Source organism: Akebia trifoliata, chromosome 9, assembly GCF_017979445.1.
Source record: "Akebia trifoliata isolate Shusen 1 chromosome 9, ASM1797944v1, whole genome shotgun sequence".
Taxonomy (NCBI): domain Eukaryota; kingdom Viridiplantae; phylum Streptophyta; class Magnoliopsida; order Ranunculales; family Lardizabalaceae; genus Akebia; species Akebia trifoliata.
The window spans coordinates 21,828,024-21,842,136 of NC_141383.1; the positions used below are offsets into that span (position 1 = coordinate 21,828,024).

General features: G+C 36.4%; 1 protein-coding gene across 1 annotated transcript; it reads left to right on the forward strand.

Annotated features, from left to right (window-relative positions):
* The first annotated feature begins 156 nt into the window (after positions 1–156).
* Positions 157–5,691, forward strand: LOC147394655 (protein LONGIFOLIA 1-like). The gene is made up of 5 exons (XM_086453960.1): positions 157–1,116; positions 2,097–2,143; positions 2,254–4,293; positions 4,373–4,520; positions 4,698–5,691. The coding sequence occupies exons 1-5, from the start codon at positions 963–965 to the stop codon at positions 5,516–5,518; spliced, it is 3,210 nt and encodes a 1,069-aa protein (XP_086310086.1). The 5' UTR covers positions 157–962; the 3' UTR covers positions 5,519–5,691.
* The last annotated feature ends 8,422 nt before the right edge of the window (positions 5,692–14,113 follow it).

Genomic DNA, 14,113 nt, shown 5'->3' on the forward strand with positions numbered 1-14,113 from the left:
AGGTTTCTTCTATAAGTTCCAGCTATCATCTCTGTCTCTCTATCTCTCTCTTTCTCATATCACCTTAAAGGAGTATAAAATTAAAGAAGATAAAAAATTTACCAACTGTCACTCTCACAAGATTCATTCAAAATTCACTTTCATATTATATAATACATCATCTCATTTAGTTGCTTTTCTTTAAGAGTGTGCCATAAACCACAAAACATCCAAAGCAACTTATTTTCACCCATTCTTCCAAAACATCTCTTCTTGGGTCTGCAAATTTTCCACTGTAGTTCTGCATTAATTGTTGTTTTTGTGGGTATAGAAAGTTGTGTGTATGTGAGTGATCATTGGGGATATTGGGTATTGGTCCCTTGTTTTTTTTTTTTTTTAACTGTCTGATGGCCTGTGTTCTGTGAAATCCAAGAATGGTTTCTTGTACTGAGGTCTGAGAGAGTTTTAATAGGATTCTGAAGTGTGTTGAAGCTCTGGGTCTTTCTCTTTCCTTAATTGTTTTTATTATATATATCTTAGGTAGTTAGCAGAGTTCTGATTGTGCAGATAATTTGTTTTTTCTTAGATAAGGATTTGAAGAGGCCTAAAAATTCAGTGTTTCTGACCTGTAACATGAAATTGTGGATAATAAGGCAATGAACGTAGTACCAGTGTTGATAAAATCTTGATTTGTCCTCTGAGTTTTAGAAATATTTGTGAGAAAAAAAGAAAAAAAAAAGGATTTTTGGGTTAGTTTTTAGTTTTCTTTCTTGATCAACCCATTCATTGGGTTTTGGGTTTCAGGGACAAAAGGTCCTAAAATCCTAGAATCTTTACTGGGTTACCAAGGAATCTCTTATATATCCCATAAAATCTACCTTGGAAGCTATTGGTTTTCTCTTGTTTTCAAGAATTTTGGGATCAAAGTTTAAGAGGGTGATGAAGGTTTTTTAGTTGGTGTGAGTGACCTTATATTTGTGGAGATGTCTGCAAAGCTTCTGCAAGCCTTAACAGATGACAACCCAGATCTGCAAAAGCAAATAGGCTGCATGGCTGGGATTTTTCAACTATTTGATCGCCACCATATCATTACTGGCAAGAGAATCTCAAGCCATAGCCACAAAAGGCTTCCTCAAGGTAACATTTCAATAGGGTATTTCTCTATTTTAATTTATCTAACATATATCAAAGATGGCTATTTGTCTCTCTGTTTAGTTTGTTTAGATAATTAAATTTTTCTATGTCATGGTTTGTAATTTAATCTATGTTCTTAGCTTGTTATTGTATTTGTGTCAAAAGACTTCTAGACATGATACTTGTTCTGTTTATTTTAATCTGAGACATGATAAGTTCAATTTTACTTATCTCTTGAGCTTCAACAAAAGAACACTTTCACTATGGGTTTATAATGTTGTCTAGAATGCCATGTACTTCGATTCTTCAAAGAAACAGGATTCGTTTGCTTTCTGAGATGTTTTCAATGTCTCTAATTCAAAGTTGAACATGAAATTTGTTACCATTTTGGAAGATGTAGATCCAAAGTTCTGAAATTCAAAAACTAAATATAATCACATTTATGGGTTCACAAGGCATTGCTGTTAGAAATCAAGATATCAGTAATGGACTCGCCCATCAATTTGGAGCTCTTCGAACATAACCGGTATTTACGGTCAGTCTAGTGTATTATTCAAGAGTCGAAGTTGATTTGCTTTATATAAAGATCTTAATGAACTTCTATGAAATTATTTCACGGTGTTGAGCCAATTGTGTTATCAAAGAACTTCCTTCAATTCCCTCACTGAATATGTTTCCTTTAGGTTTGAACCAACTATCAAAAATGCCATATTATCCCTACAACTATCTCAACTGCAATTTCTCTTAGCTGTAAATTTATGAATTATAATACAACATTCATGGTTGTATGGGTTGAGATATGTAGTACAAATCAGATATATTCTCAAATATCTTCACATACACCATTTGTAGCTTCTCTCGATAGTTTTCCTAACATAATTATCTTTACATGTCCAAAAGTTTCTCAGTTACGAGCTCAAGCATATTGTACTAGTAATGTTTCCTTCATATTCTAAACCATTTGTTTTTTTTACCCCAATTAGGTCATTCTCACTTCAGCAATGGCAACCTTGGAAGCGAGCCTACTAATGTAAGTCATCCAAAAACATCTTAGGAACTTGTTTTCACGATTTCACCCGTTGTATTTAGTGTCTTGGATTTGTGCGAGGATATTGAATTATGAGTGACTTGTAATTGCAGGAAAGAAATCCGAACCTGAGAAAGAACGCCGGTGTAAATCAAAGAGCCTCCACCGAGTCATCCAGAGCCTCTTTTTCGTCTTCCTCTTGTTCATCATCTCTCTCTTCTCTTGATTGTAAGAAAACAGCTCAAGAAACACTTCCTTTCGAGAAAACTATATTTCCAGAGACGCCCTCAAGGGATAGTTATATTAACCAACCGAATGTATCTCCTCAATTGGGGCGACACTCACTTGATTTCCGAGACGTCGTCAAGGACTCTATCTACAGAGAAGCCCAAGGATTATCAGTTAAAACTAAAACCAAAGACGAACATGTGGGCCATGTTGTAAAGCACAGAGATTCCCCAAGGCCTTTGCAACTAAATAGATCTTTTGATGGATCGCTTGGGGTCGGCGTCAATGGGAAACCAAGGGTACCCGTTGATCTCCATGAATCGGTCAGAGTTCTTACGAAACTTAAAGAAGCACCTTGGTATTATAACGATGCTAGACAACCACAGAGATCGTCCTACGAAGCGAAAGATGGGTCATTGTTTTCAATATCAAAGGATGCTCCTCGATTCTCTTATGATGGGCGGGAAATTGCCCGTTCATCTTTTGAATCCCGAGATACCTTCAAATCCACGACAAAGCTCAGAGAGCTCCCAAGGCTGTCGTTGGACAGTAGGGAAGGTTCCATGAGGGTTTCAAACTCCGATACAAAGTCAAACTCTATTACGAAGGATTTACGGAGGAATCATAGTAGCAATTATAACAGAATATCAAACTCACAGCAAGAACCGGGAAGTTGCAAGCGACTTCCCGGTGTTGTGGCGAAGCTAATGGGATTGGAAGCACTGCCGAGTTCCATTTCAGCCAATGAAGGTCAGATAGGGTTGCTTAAAACGTGCTCGGGCTCAGGTGAAGATTGTAATCCTTACTCGAGATCGTCAAAAGCAATTGATTGTAGCAAGCAAAATAGAATTTCGAGTCCAAGGAGTTCCCTTAGAGACTCGGTTTCACCACGGTTAAGAAATCCTGATTCAGTCGTGAAACCCGTTTCACGGTTTCCAATCGAACCGGCTCCGTGGAAACAGTTGGATGGTGGTCGTGAGTTTCAGAAATCAGCCTTCAAGAATCGGGAAGTTTCCACGAGGACGTCGAACTCCTCTTCTGTTTATGCTGAGATTGAGAAAAGGTTGAAAGAGATTGAATTTAAGCAATCTGATAAGGATCTTAGAGCTCTCAAACAGTTATTGGGTGCAATGAAGACGAAAGATCTGCTAGAGACCGAAAGAAAGGACAACCATCTGAAGCAGAGAAGCTTTGATCAAACTCCAAGATCGCCAAACAAGAAAAACCCATTGAATGAACGTCGGATTTCTGCCACAATCAAGGGAAAAACTAGTCCTCCAAGGACTTCTGAATCATCAATTGTGATTATGAAACCGGTGAGACTCGTCGAAAAACCTGGTCTTTCTGCTTCCCTGGGTATTCCAATTGATGGGTTAAAGGGTCTTTGTAAGCCTCGGATTAGTGAATCTGTTGTTGGCAAAAAGGGTTCAGTTAGTAACCAAACTTCGAAGGACACAGTTAAGAAGGCCAATGGAAGGACCATAAGATCGACAAAAACATTAACTAGTCCTCAGCAGTTGTCCCGAGAAAGCACAGGAAGCTCCGTAAGGAGCTCGGAATCTGTGAGCCCGAGATTGCAACATAAGAAGCAAGAATTGGAGAAGCAATCACGCCCATCCATCCCTTCATCAGATTCGAGCAAACCGAGAAGGCAGTCAACAGAATCAGGTTCTCCAGGACGGAAACTTAGACCAAAACCGATCAATTCGCAGCAAAGTGAAGACTATTTGAGTGAGATCAGTAGCTCTACAAGAAATTTGAGTCATCAAGGCGATGAGCTTTCTCTTCAATCAGACAAAAGCATTAGCTTTTCTTCGCAGATGGATATAGAAGTGACTAGTGCTGATCGGTCTGCTGAGATCAACCGTGGTTGGAGCCAGTCTAACAAGGTTGCCACCAAAGCTGTTTCTAATACTCAAAAGAAAGTAAGTTTGTTTTATTTTGTGACCATTTTCTGGATTCTAAAGGTTGACTAGTTTACGAGTTTCATGTTCTCTCTTTCAGAAATCGTCACCGAGATTGAGTGAAGATGTGTCGTTGGCAGAAATTTCAACAAATGCCCCTGAACAACCGAGTCCTGTCTCCGTTCTTGATGGTTCATTCTACAAAGATGATTTGCCTTCTCCTATAAAGATCACAAACGTCTTTAAAGGTAAGGCTTTTTTCTTGCCAACCTGATAAAGCTTCAATGATTATGATGATGTTAGTGTTATTTAAGTTTTTTTTTTTTTTTTTTCCTTTTTCGGTTTATTATTGCTTCACCATTCACCATTACAAGATGCAAAACTTCACAAAGCTTACAGTTTTCTTTGAATTTCTCTTGCTTCAGATGATGAGACACGGATTTCTGATGAAAATTTGGGCGAAGACGAATGGAACCCATTAAATCTTGTTCAATTATCATCGGATAGTGTGGGACTTAATCATAAGAAACTAGGAAATATCGAAAATCTTGTTCAAAAGCTTAGACGGCTGAACTCAAATCACGATGAAGCCACTACTGATTACATCTCATCGCTGTGTGAGAGTAGTAATCCGGATCACAGATACATCTCTGAAATATTATTAGCATCGGGTCTCCTACATAGTGACCTTGGGTCTTGCTTTACATACATTCAGCTCCACTCGTCAGGCTACCCAATCAACCCCGACTTGTTCTTCATCTTGGAGCAAACCAAGGTTTGCACTAGTGTCTCCAAAGACGAACCCAACTGTGAAAAGGTTGTCCGATTGAAACCCGATCAGGAGAAGCTCCACCGAAGGCTTGTGTTTGATGCTGTTAATGAAATTCTGGTCCGAAAGGTAGCTTCGGTGAGTCTTTCATCCGAACCATGGCTCCAAACCAATAAGCTTGCATGGAGGACCATGAATGGACAAAGCCTACATAAGGAGTTATGTTCAGAGATAGAACAACTCCAAGCCAACGAAAAATTGAATTGTAGCCTTGACGACACCGATGATAGTTCAAAATGGATAGAAGATGTGATTTCAGAAAGCTGGACAGATTTTCATAAAGGGGTATCAGGGGTAGTCTTGGACGTGGAAAGATCGATTTTTAAGGATTTGGTTGATGAGATTGTGAGTGGTGAAGCAGCGAGTCTGCGAACCAAGACGAGTAGGCGAGGCAGGCAACTAGTGTTCACCAAATAAAGCTTTTTTTTACCATTTTTTTTTTTTTTTTTGCAGGCATTTAGAAGTATATATAATAATTGATGGTTAAGAACTGCAATTTGCTTAGCTTGTAAAAATTTTAATTTAAAGAGTTTTATAACATACATGTAAATAGTTATAAATGCATAAGAGACCACAAATGCTTCTCTTTTTATATTTCTACATATATATGCTAATGGAGCCCAAAAATTAGTTAAGTCCTTCAATACTTGTTTTTCTTCTACTTTTTTAGGAAAAAGTACTTGAACCATAAAATGTGAAAATTCAAAACTTCGACCATCCAGGGCCGTTAAAATATTTTATGTCTCCCAGATTCGACTGCTTAGAGCCGTTGAATTTATCATATCCTCCACTAATCTGACAGTTTCGACTTGCCGAAAAAATATATATTTGACAATGAAAATTTTAACGTTTTGATCCGTCGAATTTATTAAATTCCACGGCATTGGGCAGTCAAATGTGGGGTTTTTTCACATAATGGTCACCCACCATAAAACAATTGTGGTAATACGTAGATGAACTTAACCATTATTCTAAGGATCTAAACATTTCCAGCAAGAAATTTGTTAAACATATCTTATCGACATTTCTTTTATGAAGTTGTTCCCTATATTTATACTATCTTAACTTATTTCATTTGGAGAAGTAGTTTGATGTGAGCTCCTCGTAGAAATATAAAAAACCTGTCATGGGAGGTTCAAATATATTATTTTTCTATACTTACATGCAAATTTATCAAATTTAATTATTGATTAGAAGTCTTCAATCAAGTAAAATGTTTTTTTCTTGGACCAAAAGAGAACCCTCAAAACATATTTCACCAAACATTCAAGTTAGTTTATTTTTTATTTTATTTTATTTTATTAAATTTAAATTATAGGGTAAATTACCATTTCGTGAGCCAAGTATGCTGAAATTCCAATTCCAAAACATGAAAAGCGAAATTGCAGGTCCTTCAAAGTGATGATCTCATTAGTTTAAAGTTGTGAGATCGTTGTGAACCTGCATGATCATCACTTTTATAACCAGCGAGATTGTTACTTTGAAAAAAAAAATAAAAAATAATCAACGATCTTGCTACTTTAAACCATCAAGATCACCATTTTGAAAACCTGTGATTTCGCTCTTCATGTTTTAAGAATTAATATGAACAATTAGCCGGAATGGCAATTTCGTCAAAAGTTAATCACATTTTGAGAAATTTCTCTAGATTCTAATTGGTGAAGCTCACATGTTTCCTATTGATCAATACATGTTCTATAGGGAGTAGTGTTGGGTTTTAGTGAATCCCTACCAAAAAATTTGACCAACTTCAAGGGGATTCTTCCTTCATATATTAATTAATTACTTTTATTATTTATCAAAATACGAATTTCATTCTCTAATATAAATAATTTTGACTCCAAAGATTTACCAAAAATGGAATCCTAAATTAATAAAATAGAAAAAGATTTAAAACAATAAAACTCCTAATAAAGAACTAGACTCCTCAATTAATAAAAGGTAAATGCTGAAGTAACATTAAAATTAACATGGGTTCAGATATTGCAGACGTGGATGTATCTATGAAATCACAGATGCATTTTATCGAGATACAAAAGAAAAGCATCTATGGTTATGTGTGCACCAACATGGGGAACGATATCAATTTGACTGTTACTCTAGCACGACTCTTAATCAAAATACTAAATTAATGCCACTTAAAACATATTTTAATGCCAATCTTGTACACCCATGAGTTGGTTAGTTAATTTACACCTTATCCTTTTATATGACATGTGGTGAACTCTTCCATTCCCATTGGTTCATATATAAGCAGCTCTTGATTTGTAATTTTTGGCTATCCAACGAAGTGTTCTTTATCAAACTCATCATAGATATGATATCTATGGATGGATGGCAAGTAGATTATTCAAACAACAGTACTCCAACTTCTTCTCATAACACACCAATTACTAAAGTTACCACCCACAAATCATCACCAACATTTTCAAGCAATATAAACCCCAATATCTCGAATGAGGATGGAAACATACTACCCATCCCATTAATTCGAGATACCCCTGCATGTTGAACTACTGATATGCCCCGTTTGAGACGTCTCATGAGATAACTCAAAAAATTGAACGTGTGAGACATAAAACTCGATCAAAAAATGATTTTGTGAGTTGATCTCGTTCAACTCTGATATCGAGTTAATTCTGACGATACGTCTTGGTCTCGGACGAGTTTAAAAATCATGGACCCCACTTTCTCATCTCCCTCCAATTTTTGCCCCTTCGCCCTCCAATGAATTATAAGTTTGCCCTCACTAAAAGAATATCCTAACTCTACCCCTAACTAAACTCAATACGCCCCCACACGTGCGGGCCTGACTAGGCCAAAGCACCTGGAGATATGAATTAGTTGACATGGAGGAGAGAAAGGCTCGCTCTGATACCATCATAAATTTTGGGGTCAATAGATTAATAATATTTTAGTTAAGGAGGTATATAAAAAATGTACTATTCATCACGGAGCAACTTAAATAAATAAATAAAAAATAACGACCACCTCTCAAATTCCCACCATGCATGCCTTGTTTCCTACCGTTGTCTCCTCTTTAAACATCCTCCACCTCACAACCCTAAACCTAACTTTAGAAAAAATCCATTAAAAAACCTCATTTTTTTTCCTCTCTTTCTCTTTGGCTCGCTCGATCGAGATGGTCGACTTCCAGTCTGGCTTCAGGTCTTATGGTGGATGACATTATGGCTCGTTCTAGCTGTCCCGATCGTCCTCATCCTCCGGTTCCACCAGCTCGAGTTTCCAAGTCTTCTAAGAAGAACTCGTGGTTGAAATCGTGGAGCTTTAATGATGTAGAGATGAAGAGGAGAAAGAGAATTGCCAAATATAAAATCTACGCTGTTGAAGGGAAAGTTAAGTCTTCTTTCAGAAAAGGGTTTCGTTGGATCAAGAACAAGTGCTCTGAGATTGTTCATGGCTTCTAGTCCTTATTCATGAAGAGACAAATTAATGGGAGGGAACAAGGTTTCTTCCTCTCTCTCTCTCTCTCTCTCTCTTTTTTATAACATTTTTTTTTTCTTATAATGACTAAAATGACCTTGGATCAGGAATTTATAATGTACGAGAATGCAAGGAAAATAAGGGTATTTGTCTATTTGGGTTAGGTCAATCTGTTTGTTTACTTAATGTGGATTATGTACTTAAGAGTCTCAGGTTAATTATTTAAGGATAAAATAGAACAAAATTAAAAGAAGTGGTTGGGGTATTGGTGAAATCTATAGGGGCATTTTGGTCAATTTGAAATGTTCGTCACTTGGGTATATGATTTCATTGAACCAAAAATTTATCAAATTGGTACACTTAATGAAAAAAAAAAATATATATATATATATATAGGGGCATGTTCGACACTGTACTATTTACCCTACGTTTTGCCCTATGTGTTTTGTCCTACATGAGTTAAAAGTTATAAAATGGGCTAACATTTCAAGATGATGATCTCTAGGGTGTCCTCACAAAAAATCAGCCTATTCCAAAACTTCTAACCCATGTAAGACAAAACACGTAGGGCAAATAGTAGGGTGTTGAACATTTTCCATATATATATATATATATATTTTTTTTATAACTAGGTATCCCTATAAACAATGGATCAGGCCTGTATCTAAGCTTTGCCTAGTCTATAGACCATGGTCTTGTCCAAGGATTAGTCGTAGGGCACGTGCAACACCCACACATCACACGCATTAGATAAGTGAGGGTGCGTCCTTATGGGTAGCCTTGAGGAATTAATGCTCATATTAGGTATCGAACTCATGACCTATTGACATTAACCTTAAAGATTTCCTTCATTTTTTATTATTAAAAAAAAAGATTTCCCTTAAATTTTAGGTTTCTCTTAATAGTCCATTTACTAAATTTCTTTTCTTATCAATCCCTAGATCCCATTCACCACATTTCTCACGATTGAATGTTCTACTCGTTTGATCTCATTGTTTTTGTCCAAATTTATTTATTTTTTTTGGATTTTCAACATTCTAATTGAATTTCAAAGACTTCATTTCATTGGAAAGGAATTAAGAAGGAAGAAAGAACCATTCAAGCATTTTGAAGATGTATGTAAAAAATTAAGAAATTTTTTTTTTTTTTTAATTTGCATTTGGATGAAAATCGATTAAGGGTGGTTCTTTTGATATGAAATCATCCAGACAAGTCGTTATCTTAAGTTTTTAGTTGGATTTTCAATGTATTTTAGTCGAAAAAACACGAAAAACAAAGATGGGTGAGTTTTACTAGAGTCAAGTTCACCACTTTTTATTGTTGAGTTCAACATTTTTTAAAATTGTCAAATTCAACAATAAAAATTGATGAACTCGACATTAAAAAGTAGTGAGTTTGACAATAAAAATGTTGACCTCGACAATAAATAAAAAGTGATGAGCTCACCAATAATGAGAGACCATCAATTAAAAAAAAAAAAATTCCCATTGTTTTTAGAAGAAAAATCCTTTCCCATTTTGTCATATAAATAGTAGTTTTAGAACTTGTGGAGTAGACTTGAAACATTGCCCAATCGACTTAGCCCCAAAACTAGATGAAATCATCTTGTTGAGTCAACTCGTTAACCCAGCTAAATTATTTTCAAAATGCATCGAATCTTGTGTGGTAGACTTGAAACATTGCCCAACCAGTTTACCCACAAAACTAGATAAAATCATCTTGTCGAGTCAACTCATTAACTCAGCTAAGCTATTTTAAAAATGCATTGAATCTGATCAAAGCCTCATCCAAATTATTTGTTTATATACAATAGTAATGCGGAGAAAAAAAATATATCATTATTTTTAAAATATAAAAAAATTATAACTTCAAATATATTTATAGTTTGCGAGCAACCTTAGGTGAAGTGAGCATATAAAGAATCGAAGTCACGACCAGAGAAGCAAACCCAGTCGTGTCGTCTTACCATCTCAACTAATCCCTTGTGGGTAACAAATGACAACTTTGCTACTGAGTCCTTGGGATTGTATGATTTGTGCAACTTTTGAGAGTAAAGGTGAGGAGGCCATCATTTGATGATTAAAATCATGCTATAGATATGTAGGTGTTCTAATTGGATCATAGAATTTTCGATCTATGCCCATAATGACGATATTGTCACTGAAAATTATAGAGCATGAGAATATATTCTTCATTAAACTCTCCAAATAAAAGTAAATGTTTATTTATATTTTCTACTCTCATGCAATCTAACCAAATCCATGTTTACATTCACTCCCACCACCTCAATCCATATTCTTTTGGGTTTTCCTTTCGCTATACTTCAGAACCTTCAACTTCCACATTGTTCCTTCTAAATGAGACAAATGATGAAAACATACATCACATTAACATGATTAAAAGAAAAAAACTAAAGAATAATATATGATTAATCATTCAAAAAAAATGATAAAATATCTAAAATGTTCGATTAAGTACGTAGGCTAGGGCACTATCAGATCCTTGAAACCATACTTTTCAAGCTATCTAATAAATACCATACACATTCCTCGAAACCATAATAATAAAAAATTATGTACTTTTGGCCCTTGTTTCGAATAGGTTTCCATCTTCCCATATTCTCAGCTATCCACGTACTTTCGTTAACGCTTAAATTGAACCTAACAAACTCCTTTTGAGAATAGCACATTTATCTCTGTTAGAGCGACATGCAAGACCTCCATCAGCAAGTGTGCTTCGAACTCAAATATGCTCACCAACTGTACTCTAAGTCTGTAGGCTTGGGAAAAGCTTCCTCGGATCTTCCTAATAAAAAAAATATCTTCTCCCCTTTCATTTTTCCAAAACCCATCTTCGAATTAGCCCTTTTAAAGCTACTCCAACTGAAATGAAGAGCCATGTATATTCTTTAGACTCCTATACATGGGGGTGACTTTCAACCAAACCATCCAATACACTTCTCACGTCAACTCGTTCTGCATCATGCATTGTCTCTCTAACCTCCCGCAATGACAACGAAAACAATTTGCTCCCCTCTTCCACCATCCCATGCCACCCCATTATATGGAAAAACTAGTCATCATCTTGAGCCTCCTCTCTCTTATTCATCTTCTCATTTTGGAGATTCGACATCTCAATTTGGGTCCAAAAAACATGTCCTAAGATACATCTTCCACCTAGGAATCCCTAAAGGTTCCACCTTAACACACTTTCACACCAAACAACAGTTCAAGGGACTATATATCTTTATTGACCATAACCCTACCTCCTAAGTTGCTAGGAAACTTCAATAGCTATTTTTTTTTATACCAAAATTGCCATTTGCAAAGGAATAGTTTGCAATCTTAACCATGGGGGTTGTCGCAACCTCTGTCAAGGGTTTTTTGTTTTTGTAGTTTTTGAAGTATAAATTTATTTCAAGCAAAAAAAAAGTACAAAAGGGCAGTCAAAGTGACCGACCTAAGAAACAAAAAGAGAAAGCACTAGCTCAAGCACACAAACTCCCACCTAAAAAAAATTCTTCAAAAAATATACCCTTAAAATCCCAAAATAATTCACTCCAAAAAAAAAAAATAATAATAACATCCAAGAATCCTCAAGGTAACTTGCTGAGTTGAGGCTTCTACGCCTTCGAAACTCTCATGTTCCTTTCCAACCAAATCCCCTAGCATACTGCAAATGGAAGTAATCTCTATATAATTTTCTTCTTCCCTGAAAAACAGGAAGGATCCCAACTTTGGAAAAGAGATAAGAGCATCTTCAGAACCACTTAGCTGAAGTAAAAACAAAAAATGAGACCACAGGGACAAAGAGAAAGGACAATGCAACAGGAGGTGTGATCTACCAACTCCCCATTTGATTTCCTCTTGCAGAGGAAACAAAAGTTTGGTAAGAAGAAACCTCTACTGACAAGATGATCGGTTGTGGGTAATCTATCAAGAGAGGATAATCAAATGAAAAAACCAACTTTCGATGGAACCTTATAACCCCAAATGAGCGAGAGGATGGAAAAGGATCAGACCTTTGAGGAGCAGGGGTAAAGGCAGAAGGAAAAGATATGATAGAAAAATAATTACCATTGGAGCAAGTCCACTCCTGCCTATCGTTTTCTGAAGGCTCCCAGTGAGTTTGATCAAGGATGTTAGTTAGGTCCGTAAGCTCCTTGATTTCCCAATCAATGAAATCTCTCCTTTAACTTGGGTCCCCATGAGGGTTTGCTTCCAATAAGGTTCAAGAAAGCCGCAACCGACAACCTCTTTTTTTGCTTACAAGTTAAAGAGTCATGGAAATTGAAGATAAAGGGGAGAAGCACCAACCCACCAATCCTCATAGAATCTGACTCTGTCTCCCCTTACCACCTTAAATATAACCCACTTCCTAAAACTCAAACAAGCCTTCATATTGCTCTCCAAACACTACAATCAAATGACGACTTCACTTCCTCGCTCTCCCAACCATACTCTTTCTCCCCATACTTTGCTTTAATAACCCTCCTCCACAGTCTCGACCTCCCTTCCCCAAACCTCTAGAGCCACTTCCCTAGAAGAACTGAATTTGTAATTCCAAGACACCTAATTCCTAAAACCCATTCTTCTTTGGCCACATACAAGCTTCCACCTCACTAAATGGATTTTTCTATTCCATTTTTTTCATTCCACGGGAAGTCTCCCATCAAAATTTCCAACCTCTATCAAGGTATTGAAAACCTATGCATTCCTTAGGGACATCCCAACCATTCCTTCCCTTCTTGGGTAGATTGGTTTTCTTGCAATTTTTCATCTTTGAATCCTTCAAAACACTAAATTTCAACCCTATTAACTTTCCCCATCAACCAGCACATTCTTCACATCCAGAACGAAACCACAACATTGAAATCCAAAGGCTTTCCCACCAAGGAGGATACCCCCTACTGTAGTTGTCAAAAGAAATTACAAGGTCTAGGGTTCGAACTTCGATGATCAAAAAGCTTCCCACATGCCTTAGTTTGGCGCTTTAAACTAAATGAGGATGATTTAAACTAAATATGGGATTCTAGACCTTCATTGTAGTGTTTTGATTCCAACTTCTTCTATGCTACAATTATTTGGAAGGGTGTTTTTAAGGTGCATGGCTTTTTCTATGAAGATATTCGATTCATAACAAGTTCAAGTGAGAATGAAATTCAAGGATGATGTTTGATGTGGTGATAAGCATCTTCACATCCCGTTCCCTTCAACTAATGCTAGTACTAGAAAGAAAAATGATCTTGTTAGTTAGTGCTTGATCCAAGATAAGGCTTTCTTACAAGTTCTTAAAAGAGAGGATTTTTTTTTTTTTCTCAAGAGGGTGGGTGTAGGCAAGAGAATTGGGAAATGACTTCAATGGCTATTTTCTCAATGTATTCTTTCACATTGCCATTTCATCTTTGAAAATGTCATAACATACATTCAACTCAACTTATGGTGGAGAACAACTATGTGCAGAATTCCTCAGAAGACAAGAGTTTGTGGGTTGGAATTCGGGATGGGAAATTTACGGTTAAATCCGTATGATAGCATTGGTCCAAGTAGTACAACAATTTTCCCTCAT